The sequence below is a fragment of the Carassius carassius genome, chromosome 19 (genome assembly GCF_963082965.1).
Source record: "Carassius carassius chromosome 19, fCarCar2.1, whole genome shotgun sequence".
NCBI lineage: Eukaryota > Metazoa > Chordata > Actinopteri > Cypriniformes > Cyprinidae > Carassius > Carassius carassius.
The window spans coordinates 21,769,596-21,784,348 of NC_081773.1; the positions used below are offsets into that span (position 1 = coordinate 21,769,596).

Consider the following 14,753-nt stretch of genomic DNA (forward strand, 5'->3'; position numbering starts at 1 on the left):
TAAAGTTGCAAAGACTAAAGTCTCAAATTCAAAGAGATATTCTTTTTAAAAGTTAAGAGTGAACCACACCCCCCTAAAACGGCTCAGTCTAACACGGCCTACATCACGATGTGGGAAGATTTGCATAACGCCGCCCAGATTCTCATGTTGTGGAGATGCTGTTTCGTTGTAAAAGCAAAAATACTTTGTTTGGCCTTCCAAAAGAGGACACAACTAGAAATCAGTTGCTAAGTTTTATTTACAAGACTGTTCCAGAACAGTTCAACCCAAATGTACATATGTGTGCAGCGCATTTTATGGAGGATGAGGTTTCCTGAGCCAGTAGCCTACTGTCTGTGGCACAAAGGGTGTTTCTATAAATCGGGGCAGTTACAACTTTGCAAGGATAGTCTGGCGCTTCTGACTCACAGCCGTAAGTACTTTTTTTTATATTTAAAGAATTTTAGATTGATGATTCAAATGCTAGTTTTGAGCAGTGTAGAGTAGCGCTTGTTGTGTGTTGTTTCTCCGATCACAAATGCCGACATGGTTTTATGTTTATGCAGCGCGATACGCTACGCAACACGTAAAAACACAATACAAGTCATTATATTCAGTAATTATGTCCCCACTGGATGCAACAAATGCCTCATTTATAATGGGTTTTATTGTTTTTGTCTCGTCATGCCGAGAGATAGCATCACAGTATGGTAAGGGGCATAACATTTCCATCACACGCTTGAGAAATTTGGCCAATCACAATGCACTGGATACCTGGCCAGTATCCAATGAGCTTTCGACGCATTTCAGAAGGCGGGGCATAGAGGAGCAACAATAATGTACATTATTGTTTATGTTTATGCAATTATGTTTTTTTTTACCTTAAACCGCATAAACACATTGAATTACACCAAATACATAATGTTCTTTTTAGCAACGTCATATGACCCCTTTAAAGTTGTTAGCTACAGATCTATCTATCTGTCTGTCTGTCTGTCTGTCTATCTGACCCCAAACTTTTGAATGGTAGTGTGTGTTTTCTTTTTTTCTTTTTTTATGTGTGGGAAATAAAGGTATCATTTGCTTTATTCTACTTAAGAGTGTTCTTTAAACTCCTAAATCAGTATGCTTGAGCTGTTATGATGTACTAAAAGCAGCCTGTGTCAAAGGTGCAAGATAAGTGTGAGACAAGTAAAGCTATTTTAAAGACCCTATACCCTTGCTTCTAATGATGATGATTTGCATTACATACTGTGCATAGAAATGCATCTAGGTGACATAGTTGGAAACCTTAAATTGACACATATGTTGTATATGCATTATGATTGGTTAAGATATAAGCATCTTGGTTTAATTAGGATATAAAAGAGTTAAGACAGTTTTCCCCCCTTGTTGCACTCACAGCCAGTGTGAATGACTACATCACTGTAGACCCTTTTCTTGCAAGAAAATAAATCTTCAAAAGACTTTTGTCTCATACCTTCACTGAAATGGAAAATTGCCACGACACTATTACAAACTGTCAGTATAATAAATTGATTCATGTGATTATTCTGACCAGCTATTTAATTTCTGACAAAGCAGAATGAGACTAGAATAATATCAGATTTAAAAACTGTGATAAACACAACCTAATTGATTGCGCAGGTTAGCATGGTGATGTTGACAGCTCTTAAAAATACATTTGGTAAAATTCCCTCAAAACAACCTACAGTATTACAGCCCCCTGAAAGTCCCCAGACTACAGTTTGAAAATCCATGATCTATTTATTTATTTTTTTGTAAAACAATCAACATGAAAACAACTGTCAGTCCAAGACAAAATAATCAAACATACTATACACACATAATCCCACACTTTGCCCTGGTCATTAAGAAAGCCTTAGTCTTAGAATTCAATACTGCTTACAACGGGAGAAGTTATTTAAGCTGTTCAACCTAAATAAATGACTACTCCAGTCAGCACAACGTAAATTGTGTGCATCCATGCAACCATCTCATATACATCAGCGTCAGAGACATGATGAGGTGGTGCTGTGAAAAAAAACATACCCGTGCATATGAAAAACTTGGACTCTCCGACACTCAGCTCCACCTTTTTTAGCGAGATTGACACCTGGAGGACACCTGGAAAACAAAGAAAAAGAGACAGAAAGGTAAGAGAGGGGTAGCAATCAGGAATTCAGCACACAAACCGCAGGAACAACAAGAGCGCCTCAAATGTTCCTGCCACAGAAATCACACCAAACCACAGGCAGCACAAAAACTGTCTTTGCAAGCAGGAGAGATGAGAGGGTACAGGGAGACTTCTATAAGCCCCCTCCCAATCACTTCAATCAGGCTAGCCTGCCTGGAACATCCAGCACCTAGTACAAAAAAGTGAGGAAAAGAAAAGGACACAAGACAGACAAAGCTTTGATCTGGCTTTCCTTTTTTGTGTATATATATACATGGATTGTTCTTGCATTGCATTTCAATCTAGGGAGGAAACCACTAAGAATTAACTGCACCCACTTGCTTCATTTATTTGTATGCATTGTCTGTGTTATTTTAGCGTGCATTCGACTAATTTGAATACGTGTTTGGAACATGAACTCTAGCAGAATGTCCAAGCTCCTATTTTCCACTCAGTGAAAGTGAATGCTCACCACCAGTGGTGTGCAGATATGGCAATAACTGTATATTAATCTGTATCTTCTGCAATTCAATAACCTGTGAATTTGTATAGATCCGGACTTGGGTCAAAACTAAATGAAGTAACTTTATTTAGTTTTTATTGTCCATTTAGCAAATATATATATTTTTTTACAATCATTATATAAATTTAAACACACACAAACTGGTTTTAAAGTTTTGGTGACATTCCATAGACATAATGGTTTTTATAGTGTACAAACTGTATTTTCGGTCTACCTACCATTCACACAAAACCTTCTGCTATTTTAGATTGTCAAAAAAAAAAAAAAAAATCCTGTGTGATTTTTAAGCTCTTTTCATAATTAAAAAAATAAAATACAATTCCAACAAGGACAGAAATGACTGGTATTTTCATACTTTACTATACTATACTACTGGGGACGATGTAGGGAATACCAAGACAACACACACATAAAAGTTCAAAAAGGCTAAAAAAAAGAATACATTAATCTTTATTTATCATCATAAATTTAAATTTAAATTTGTATTCCTTTTGAAGCTATTATTCATGTCTTTTTGAATAAGGCATTTCACAGTTGTCTTCCCTATAGTGACCACGGGTGTCACACATCCACTTTTATTGTACTGTATAAGCAGCTTGAGCATGCTGAATAAGTTAAGAATAAGAATAAGAAACATTGTGTTGTGTCCATTAAAGAAATAAGTTCATGCGAGCCTGGAATGACATGAAGTTGAATTATTGGGGTGATTTCTTCCTTTAAGACTGTTCAGTACAAGATGAAATCACCATGTTCTTCTACCCACAGAGCCAATTCACACCGAGAGGACAGTGGGAGGGCTGGGTTTCCTCGTTAAAAGAGGTCTGTGAATTTGTGGCTCAGGTAGAGGTGAGGGCGGCGGGCCGCATATGAATGAGAAAACGAATGCATGCAGGAGCCGGAGGTCTCTCTGTTTACCCGAGAACGACCAACTCGAGTTCTTTTTATGATTTTCGCACATCGGCATGCAAGAGTCAAGAGCAAACTTGACATACGCACACACTCGCGAATGCACAAAGAAACACACACTGACGAAGCTCATGGGGGAAGCAGCACTGGCATCTGGCGTAATGATTAATTACAGCACAGTGGGGCTGGAGCTAGTCATCTGGATGGAGATGTGAAGTCTGAGGGTATGTGAGCCGCTGCCCGTGGCAACCAGAATATAATTACTCCCCAAGACTACTTTGAAAAAAAAAAAAACAAGCCTTCTCATTACATTTTTTTCACTTATCGTACTGTTCAAACAATATTACATATTTGATGTCATAAGCTAACGAACAATCTTACAGTCAACATAGTGTAGCAATGATTTGAAGAATTTATTACACTGTATGCTTTGAGGCAATTACTTTACTACCTGCAATCAAAGCACCTGTCTCTCACATTTATAAAACATTGGTGAGGGACGATGTTTCTTAAGCAGATTCGCACTCCTGGATCACATTTCCATGCGTTTGATTTCACCTAAAGAAAGAAATCACCTCCAGAAATTTCAGTCAAGGAAAATGTGTCACAGTGTGCCAAAGAAAATGCATAATTCATGAAAATAAACATTGATATTGTTAATTTTGCAAACACAAACTGTATGTAAAAGATAGAAAAGCATACAAATGAGCCCCTAAAAAAACAAAAAACATAAAAACCAAGAGGTAGATTATTTTTATTTTCTGTTATTTTTGATTGAAGTTTTGAAGAAACATATTTAGTGTATACTGTATGTTTACACTATTGGTAAAAAAATAAGTTCAGGATTATTTATTCATTCATTCATTCATTCATTCATCAGGATCTTGATTTAAAAATAATTTAATAATTTATTTCTACAACTTTATTCAGCAAAAGCAAAAAAGATCAAAAGAATTCTGCTGCAATTGCTACACAGTTATTTTAAATTAAGTAAATGTTGGCAAAACAATAATAAATATAAGTAAATAAATACAGATAAATATAGAATAAAACAATAATAAACATAAATAAAAAAGACAAGTTATTTAATTTAATAAAATTACAGCATTACAGTGTTTTACTGTTTTTCTTTCTTTTTTAATCAAATAAAATGGTGAGCATTAAAAACGTCATTCAAACACATGATATATATATATATATATATATATATATATATAAAGTTTGGGCTCATAAATATTAGATCACTCACACCTAAAGCAGTTATTGTAAATGAAATGATCACAGATAATAGTTTTGATGTACTCTGCTTGACTGAAACCTGGCTTAAACCAAATGATTATTTTGGTCTAAATGAGTCGACTCCACCAAACTACTGTTATAAGCATGAGCCCCGTCAGACTGGTCGTGGCGGAGGTGTTGCAACAATATATAGTGATATTCTCAATGTTACCCAGAAAACAGGATACAGGTTTAACTCATTCGAAATACTTCTGCTTAATGTTACACTGTCAGACATGCAAAAGAAATATAATGTATCTCTTGCTCTGGCTACTGTGTATAGACCACCAGGGCCGTATACAAAATTCCTTAAAGAATTTGCAGATTTCCTCTCAGACCTTCTGGTTACAGTTGATAAGGCGCTAATCATGGGAGATTTTAATATTCACGTTGATAATACAAATGATGCATTAGGACTTGCGTTTACTGACCTAATAAACTCTTTTGTGGGTCAAGCAAAATGTCACCAGGCCCACTCATTGTTTTAATCATACACTAGATTTAATTATATCGCATGGAATCGATCTTACTGCTGTAGATATCGTACCTCAATGTGATGATATTACAGACCATTTCCTTGTATCGTGCATGCTGCATATCACTGATATTAACTATATGTCTCAGCGTTACCGTCTGGGCAGAACTATTGTTCCAGTCACCAAAGACAGATTTGCAAATAACCTGCCTGATCTATCTCAACTGCTATTTGTACCCAAAAATACACATGAATTAGACGGAATGACTGACAACATGGGGCACTATTTTCTCTAATACATTAGAAGCTGTTGCCCCCATCAAATTGAAAAAGGTTAGAGAAAAACGTACTGTGCCATGGTATAACAGTAATACTCTCTCTCTCAAGAAAGTAACTCGTAGTCTTGAACGCAAATGGAGAAAAACTAACTTTGAAGTTTTTAGAATTGCATGGAAACACAGAATGTCCAGCTATAGACAGGCTCTAAAAACTGATAGGGCAGAGCATACCCACAAACTCATAGAAAATAACCAAAACAATCCAAGGTTTTTATTTAGCACAGTGGCTAAATTAACAAATTACCAGATGCCACCTGATTCAAATATTCCACCAACGTTAAATAGTAATGACTTTATGAATTTCTTCACTGATAAAATAGATAACATTAGAAATACAAAAGCGAATGTAGATTCAACAGCGTCTAACACTTCAGTTTCATCCATCGCACCCAAAGATAAACTGCAGTGCTTTACAAATATAGGACAGGAAGAGCTAAATAAACTTATCACTGTATCTAAACCAACAACATGTTTATTAGATCCTGTACCCACTAAATTACTGAAAGAGTTGTTACCTGTAGCCGAAGAACCGCTGCTCAATATTATTAACTCGTCGTTATTTTTAGGTCACGTCCCAAAACCATTCAAGCTGGCGGTTATTAAGCCTCTTATTAAGAAACCAAAACTAGATCCTAGTGAACTGCCAAATTATAGGCCTATTTCAAATCTTCCATTTATGTCTAAAATTTTAGAAAAAGATGTGCCTGCTCAATTGAGCACCTTCCTGAACAACAATGGTCTGTATGAAGAATTTCAGTCAGGTTTCAGGCCCCACTATAGCACAGAAACTGCACTTGTTAAAATTACAAATGACCTGCTTCTTGCGTCAGATCAAGGCTGCATCTCATTTCTAGTTTTACTTGATCTTAGTGCTGCGTTCGACACCATAGATCATGACATACTCATAGATCGATTACAAAACTATACAGGTATTCAAGGGCAGGCTCTAAGATGGTTTAGATCCTACCTGTCCGATCGCTACCATTTTGTTTACTTAAACGGGGAGTCATCTCATTTATCATCAGTAAAATATGGAGTGCCACAAGGATCCGTCCTAGGTCCCCTTCTATTGTAAATATACATCTTGCCCCTTGTTAATATTATTAGAAAATACGGAATTAGCTTCCACTGTTATGCTGATGATACTCAGCTATATATCTCAACGAGACCAGATGAAACCTCTAAATTATCTAAGCTAACAGAGTGTGTTAAAAATGTAAAAGATTGGATGACCAATAATTTTCTCCAATTAAATTCGGATAAGACAGAGATTTTAATTATTGGACCAAAAATTATATGGGTGTTATATTTTTTAAATCATATTTCCCATGTTACAAAAACTGCATTCTTCCATCTTAGAAACATTGCCAAGCTACGAAATATGTTGTCTGTTTCTGATGCAGAAAAGCTAGTTCATGCATTCATGACCTCTAGACTGGACTATTGTAATGCACTTCTAGGTGGTTGTCCTGCTTCTTCAATAAACAAGCTACAAGTAGTCCAAAATGCAGCGGCTAGAGTCCTTACCAGGTCAAGAAAATATGATCATATTACCCCAATTTTACAGTCTCTGCACTGGCTACCTATTAAGTTCCGTATCAGTTACAAATTATCATTACTTACCTATAAGGCCCTAAATGGTTTAGCTCCTGCGTACCTAACTAGCCTTCTACCACGCTACAATCCATCACGCTCCCTAAGGTCACAAAACGCTGGACTTTTGGTAGTTCCTAGGATAGCAAAGTCCACTAAAGGAGGTAGAGCTTTTTCACATTTGGCACCCAAACTCTGGAATAGCCTTCCTGATAATGTTCAGGGTTCAGCAACACTCTCTCTGTTTAAATCTAGATTAAAAACGCATCTCTTTCACCAAGCATTTGAATAATGTATCTTAAATTGTGAGTATAGTTGTATCTGATCAAATGTGCATTCTTATTCTTTAACTTGGGTTAAACTAATTAATTTTAGTTTGTTGGAACAGCAGCTATGCTAATGATGTCTCTATTTGTTTCTATGTTTTGCCACGTAGGATTTACACAAGCTCCAGTCTGGATCCAGAACACCTGAGAAGAGATGATGCTGACCCTCAGAGGACCCCAGATGACGCTAACCCTGAATCAACAACAGAACTAACAAATATTGCTACAAGTGTGACTGCATCATATAATAATTATTAATTATTAATAATATTAATAATGTTCATCATCTGGCTGACTACGACTTGTATAAATATTTCTACAAATCCTGTCATATGTGCACAAAATGACAGTCACCACTTATAAGCTATTACTAAATACTGTAGAAACATAATTTTCTGTAAAGTTGCTTTGTAACGATTTGTATTGTAAAAAGCGCTATACAAATAAAATTGATTATATATATATATATATATATATATATATATATATATATATATATATATGTATGTATATATATAGACACTGTATAGCCTGTTTTATCTTATGCTGAGATCAGCTAGATTGAGTTCTGATAGTATGCGAGGTTATCTTTGACAACTTCCATCGCAGCCAGAACTGGAACTAAATGTAATTAAAGCAATTCATTACTTCACACTCACATGAGAGTCGGTTCTCTGATTAAACCTAACTGTCTGTCAGCCAAATAATCTAATTAAACTGATATGAATCAACAGTCATTGGAGCAAAAACAGAGAACACCAGTTTTTTCACCAATTTACGAGCTGAGATAATGAAAAGAGAAACAAAAAAGACACTTGACAAATCAGACCACCGAAAGTGAGATCCAAACTTTTTGGCTATAAGCACATCTATTTCAAGCTGTGGAACACAACAAGCGTTGTGATGGTAGAGTGCAGCTCTGTGAAACAGAAAACGGAAGAGCGCGTGTGTTGTAGAAACTGCCAAAGCAATTAGCAACAAAAATGTACAAACTGCTATTTTCCAAGAAATCTAATTTAACTGTCTGGTCTCCATGAGTTTAGTGCTGTTATAGTAAATTATACACACACACTATATTGCCGAAAGTATTGGGACCCCCTTCTTATGAGTACATTTCCATGAGTACAAATGGGGTGATGACATGAGAAATGAACAAGCCACAAATGTTCAGCCTATGACAAAATAAATGAATAATGCCCCAAAATATCAATACTTGCCAACAGACCAAAAATAAATAATTACTGAGACGCAACAGCGACAAACTTCTGAAATGATAGTTAAAAGCCAGAATGCAAAGCGCATGGGTCCACCTAATAATATTTGTTCACACAGGACCCCAGACCAATAAAAAACAGTCTGAAATCAATGGATGCCTGAGGTGCAGACATAACTCTCTGCTTTACTGTAATTCTGTGGTGTGTTTGTCATTCCGAACAAAACGCCTGTGTAGAAAAATGAGTTAGCGCTAATTAAGCAGCCAGCAGTGCAGAGCCCCAAGGCTGAGCGGCTACACATCTGTCATTTAACAGTCCACTATGGAGAGCTATTCTTCCTCACTGCTACTGAGATCATTCAGATCTTAAGAATGGATTCGGTCCAACTGAATCACATGTAAGACTGTCTGCACCTGATGATGTTTAGCTAATGTAAGACAGACCCACACCTTTCTCAGTGATGAATAATAACCATAGACAGTAAAAGAAATGGACACAGCGACCCCATTGGATTCAACGGAGACAAGTGAAGTCAATTAGAAGCACGCACTTCCTGGGGGTCGAGCAAACTGCGCAGACTCAAACTGAGCTTGATGATGTAGATGTCACGTGAGCAACGTGTAAGTCTTCTAATCGCTGTGCCAAGAGAAATCACCCACCGAATTCTTCCAGAGAAGGCGAGCGTGAACAGGAGCATATTTTGGTAAGTATTCTGATTAATTATCTCCCTTGACTTTATACCTCCACGTCCCCCGGTTTCCTCATAGACAGTAAAAGATTGTCTGCGAGCTTCTCCTCCTGTCCATACGGTAATTTCTCTACTGTGTGACAGAGAGTAGCTGGTTATGATGCAATCGTTAGCCTATTTTTTTACAAAAACTGCTTCTACGGGACCATAACGTAAGATACAAGGTAATGGAGCCTTTTATACATTTTCGTGTTTCTTTAGAAATAATTAATGGACAAATGGAGTCTTTAAACGCCTCAGATGTAAAGTTATTCGCTGTCAAAGTGACGCCAAAATGAATGGGAGTCAATGGAATGCTAACAGCAGGTGGGGGTCCGCTAGCCAATGGCGGCGCCCAGGGCTGCTTCAATAAAATATGAAAACCTGCCCCCCCTGATAATAACCAAGCACACACAAAATGGGGGGAGGGGGATGTTGGGGCCTTTGGGGGGACAATCAGGCACTGAGTAATACTATTTAACTTTATTTAGCGAAACTCACTTTTAGTGAACCACTGAATCAGTTCTTTGACCTGAGTTCAAAAGATTAGATGGACTTCCTAAGTTAACTTGAACCAAAAAAATACAAATAAATCATACATTTACTTGACACCGACAGCAACACTTGTGCAATCTTATTTTCACACTGTGCAGATAGAAATATATGTGGTTTGAAAAGTTGTCTTCACTGCAGGCCTCCCAATTTAAGTGGTTCCTCTTTAACCTCTCCTTCCACAGTCTGGACCTGTCCACCTTGTCTGAAGGAACTGCTGGATGGTATTGGGCATTTGCACAGCTCTTTCTTCCCTGAGATAAGACTGGATTCGACCACAGAGCTAAATTAAGTGCTAGAGAGAGGATGGCTACATTGTGCCCTCTCTCCCCCTCCTGTCTCTTTCTGTGCATTCCCTTGCACCTGAAATGTCAGAGTAAATGACTACTGAGAGATCTCTTTCTGTCCCCTCTGCCTGCTTACATCTCTCTCAGAGGAAATAGAAATGACCAAGGTGTAAGATACTGATAACTGAGATGCTATGAGCTGCAAATGGAAGCAAAGTTAGTGGTTTAACAGAGACTAGATGTGGTTAGAACCTTTGGGATCTGTTCAAATCAAATACTTCGGAGCAAACCGAACCCAAGAAATCACCTGGGGACGAGTGTTTTCCCCAAAGCGTTATCTAATTATGTTTCAAACCAGCTCTGAAAGTCGCCAAAATAGATTCGAGCGGCAAGGGAAAGGGTCAAGCTCTTGTGAAACTCTCATAAATAGTGGCAAAGGAGAATTGAGCACGAACTTCTCTTCGAGGAACCTACTGGGGTTTGTAGGTTAAGATTTCATTGTGCAGAAATTGAATCAGACTCTCCGTCTACTCCGTGAGAATTTATTATCATGGTGGAATTGACTTGACACTGGCTGACCTGCTTAAATAAGGAAGATGTGAATGAGTTGAATTCAACTCTTCAGGCTGACAATGCGGCCAGTGCGCAAGTCTTATCTGCAGGACTTATCTCAGTGGCTGTGTGCTTGAATGCAGGATTGACGCTCATACTGGAGCCAATCAAGTTCTGAATGCATGTAAAATCCTTCTCTTATGCAGAATGACCTGAACCCACAAAGAAGATGCTAACCATCCATAATGCAGATTTCAAACTTCAGACCAGATGACCTACCATTAACTTTAAATCCATGATTTTTATTTTTATTTTTTTACTCATCACAAATATTGACAGTTTTGCCAGGCATCTTTTAACAAATGTTCTGCATCGAATGCGTTTACGATCCTGAGAGATTGCAGAGAGGTGTCAGGCTATGTTGGAAATGTTAATGGTTTTCTTTCTACCCGCTGTCTGGGTCCTGCTGTGTTAATTAAATGCAGACATCACTTCTTTATATGATGAGAGTTGCCTTTATTCTAAATGTGATATTAATCTGACAGAAGGGTAAACATGAGCAGAGAAAAGGGGGAAAACAAACAAACACAAGAAAAAAAGACACCATTCATAGCCATTCCCAAAGGATCCCCTTCTGACTGGACTGAAGTCTTTTACCAAGGTCCAAGTTAACTGCCTGGTCTTACAGTTTGTGTGGGACATTTCAGCGAGAACTATATTGTGAACTTGTCACAATGTAATGCTGGCTTTGCAAAAAGGCTGTTTTTTTACTAATTTTTTTTTTTTTTTAAGATATGGAATTGAACTATATTTCAACATGTAATCAAATGCTGTTATAGTCATTTTACTTGTAAAGAGGTTAGTCAATCGTAAAAGGTAATTTTGACTCATTTTGGTTGAAAATGTACACAGAATTCCTTAAGGTACAAGCAGCAAAATCAAGTGAAAAATAATCATAAGATTTAAATAGCATGGGAGAAAAAATTGTGCTACAAGTGACGTATAGGTAAGTTATGGGTTGTTATGCATATATAAATATGCAAATTATAGAAAAATATTGTTTATATATTAGATAAATGTATATATTTACATTTAGTAATGTAGAGGGTCAAATAAAGAAATCAAATATATAATATAAAATATAAGAATTTATAAAAGTGTATATATATATATATATATATATATATATATATATATATATATATATATAGTCACAATTTCACAGGGAGCAAGGGAATGAAGAGACGCGGGAGTAACTTGAAACCAGCAGACTTTATTGATATAAAAATAAAACAGAATACAGCTCTGGAACACAGGAGGACATGAAGACATATGACACCGGACGCTAGAGACTACAAAACACAGGGCTTAAGTAACAACTATCTATCTATCTATCTATCTATCTATCTATCTATCTATCTATCTATCTATCTATCTATCTATCTATCTATCTATCTATATAAATACTAAAATGACTAAAACTACAATTGAAATAAATAAATATATGGAATATGGAATATAAATAATTACAATAAGCAAATAAAATGACTAAAATTAATAAAACCGACTAAAATGAAATATAAATATAAAAATAACATTAACATTACATAAAATAACATTAACATAACATAAAATTCTAAATATCTGGTAACACTTCGCAGAAAGGTTCCAATGGTTAACACTGAATTAACACTGAAAAATTATTCTGAAGCATTTATCAATCCTAATGTTAATTTCAGCATTTACCAATAAATTATTAGAATATAACGTTCCATCTGTTAACATTATTTAATGTTCCTGAGGTGACATGAACTATGAACAGTTGTATTTAACATTAACAGATCAATAAATACTGTCACAATTATTGATCTGTGTTAGTTACTTTTGACTAATCCATTAACTAATGGGACCTTATTGTAAAGTGTTAACAAAATATTAATACATACAACATAAATAGTACATAAATAATATTAAAACAACACTGCATGGGTTTAGAAAGAATATCAAGGTAAGTAAATAATTATTTTCATTTTTGGGTGTACTGTTCCTTTAACAGATTGGTTTAAGCTGTCTCCTCTGTAGACACTCTGTTGATGTCTCAAACAGTCTTCAATCCTGTCAATCAGTCTGTGCCAGGAGGACTGTGTTATTTGTCAGCCCCAAACATACAGTGAGGAATGTGCACCACGCTTGTGTAGCACTGACACAAATAAATACATTTCTCTCTTCACTCTTCAATCTTCTTTCTCACACCCCACCGGCGGTCTATCGCTTCAGCCCTCCTCAAAACTGAAACCTGTCACGCCGATACATTCCTTTATCCCCTTAAACTTGCTTACATGTCCGTACAGCAAAAGACCCCTGAAAGTCGTCCTCCTGCGATCTGCCTAGTTGCTAAATCATAAATATCCAATGCGCCAGCATTTTCCTTTTTGTAACGGTAATTGAACAGTTTGTAGAACATCAGAAAGAAAGGGATGTAAACACAGTGTGGCAGTGTGTTGGCACTCCCAACAGATCCAGTGCTACAGTATGTCACACACTCCCCCGTGCTGGGACGCTGTCAGTAAATATTAATAAGCCACTACATCAACCGAGGGTGGTCCCCTGTCACCAGATTAGCATAATCAGTGCAGTTTAAATGGCCGCCCTCCTCTGAACATGGGAGGATAATGACGCTTTATGAGTGCGCCCTCACACAGGCTGTGATATACAGCAAAGTCACCGGATCCTGTGCCGTCGCCGTGTGATTTGTGGAGCGGGGACTTGCAGGGACTCGCAGGGGATGAAGGGGGCCTCTCTGGGATTGAGCGGTGTGCCAATCATCTTGGACACTGATTGGATGGAACGCAGACTGGCCCTGTGGCACAGGCTCAGGTTACTTGAAATGTTTGTTTTTGTCTACACTGATTGCCAGTTTGATTTCGGTACGAGAGGTCGGCCAATCAGAGGGGTGAACAACTTAGAACCCTGGGAAAGGCTTAGGAAGGGTGATCAAAAGAGATGAGATCATCATCATGGAGAGGACTGACATAGTTTAAGTATGGAAAACCTGATTAGTGTGTTTATTCCTGTATCAATTAAGACTTGATATCTGAAACTATTTCCACTTATCAAATGCTTTAAGTATGTAAAATCATTTCATATCATGCTCTACACTTCTGTTCTGTGATAAAAGAGAAATAATAAATATACTACAAAAACGTTATGGTAAGAAATTAACACTTCTCTTCAGCCAGGACAAATTAAATGCTGTTCTTTTAAACTCTATTCATAAAGCCTAAAATAATTGGGATGCATATAACAAAACTGGCACAAAATATGTCATGTGCTATTCAAATTTTTCCAGTAGTATAATGTGATTTTTAGTAAAAGTGAAACAGAGTCTTACTAGGATAATAGATAGATAAATATAATGACTAATAGACAGACCGACAAATAGACAGATTTCATTCAGACTGAATGATATATCAGTTGATAGATAAATATAACAACAAGTTGCTTGATATATAGCTGTATGGATGATTGAAACAGGTTTCTTTAAGGACATCCTTAAGATTTTTAGAGGACACACCAGAGCTCATCTCAGGAGAACTGTATCAACATCTGAGTGTGATATGAAATAGAATATACACTGTTATCTTAGAGGCATAATTACCCTCTGCGAGCAGCTCGCTACAGGAGTGACCCAGGCCATATGGAGAACACAAACTCATCTTCGACACTTTATTGACTCTGTGCTGAGGGGGCTGCATCTCTTTCTATAAAGAGAGGTGTTTGCTTGAGCACAATATCTCCAGCTGAAAACACCTGCCCAACAACTGCAG

The 14,753-nt window shown here is 36.9% G+C and overlaps 1 protein-coding gene across 3 annotated transcripts in view; it reads right to left on the reverse strand.

The window, feature by feature from the left end:
• The window catches only part of LOC132095391 (neural cell adhesion molecule 2-like), a 208,300-nt gene that overhangs the window by 57,050 nt on the left and 136,497 nt on the right, over positions 1–14,753 (reverse strand). For all 3 annotated transcript variants that reach the window (XM_059500322.1, XM_059500321.1, XM_059500323.1), the window contains exon 2: positions 2,032–2,106. In XM_059500322.1, coding sequence (XP_059356305.1) covers positions 2,032–2,106 — 75 coding nt within the window. The remainder of the gene's footprint in view (positions 1–2,031; positions 2,107–14,753) is intronic.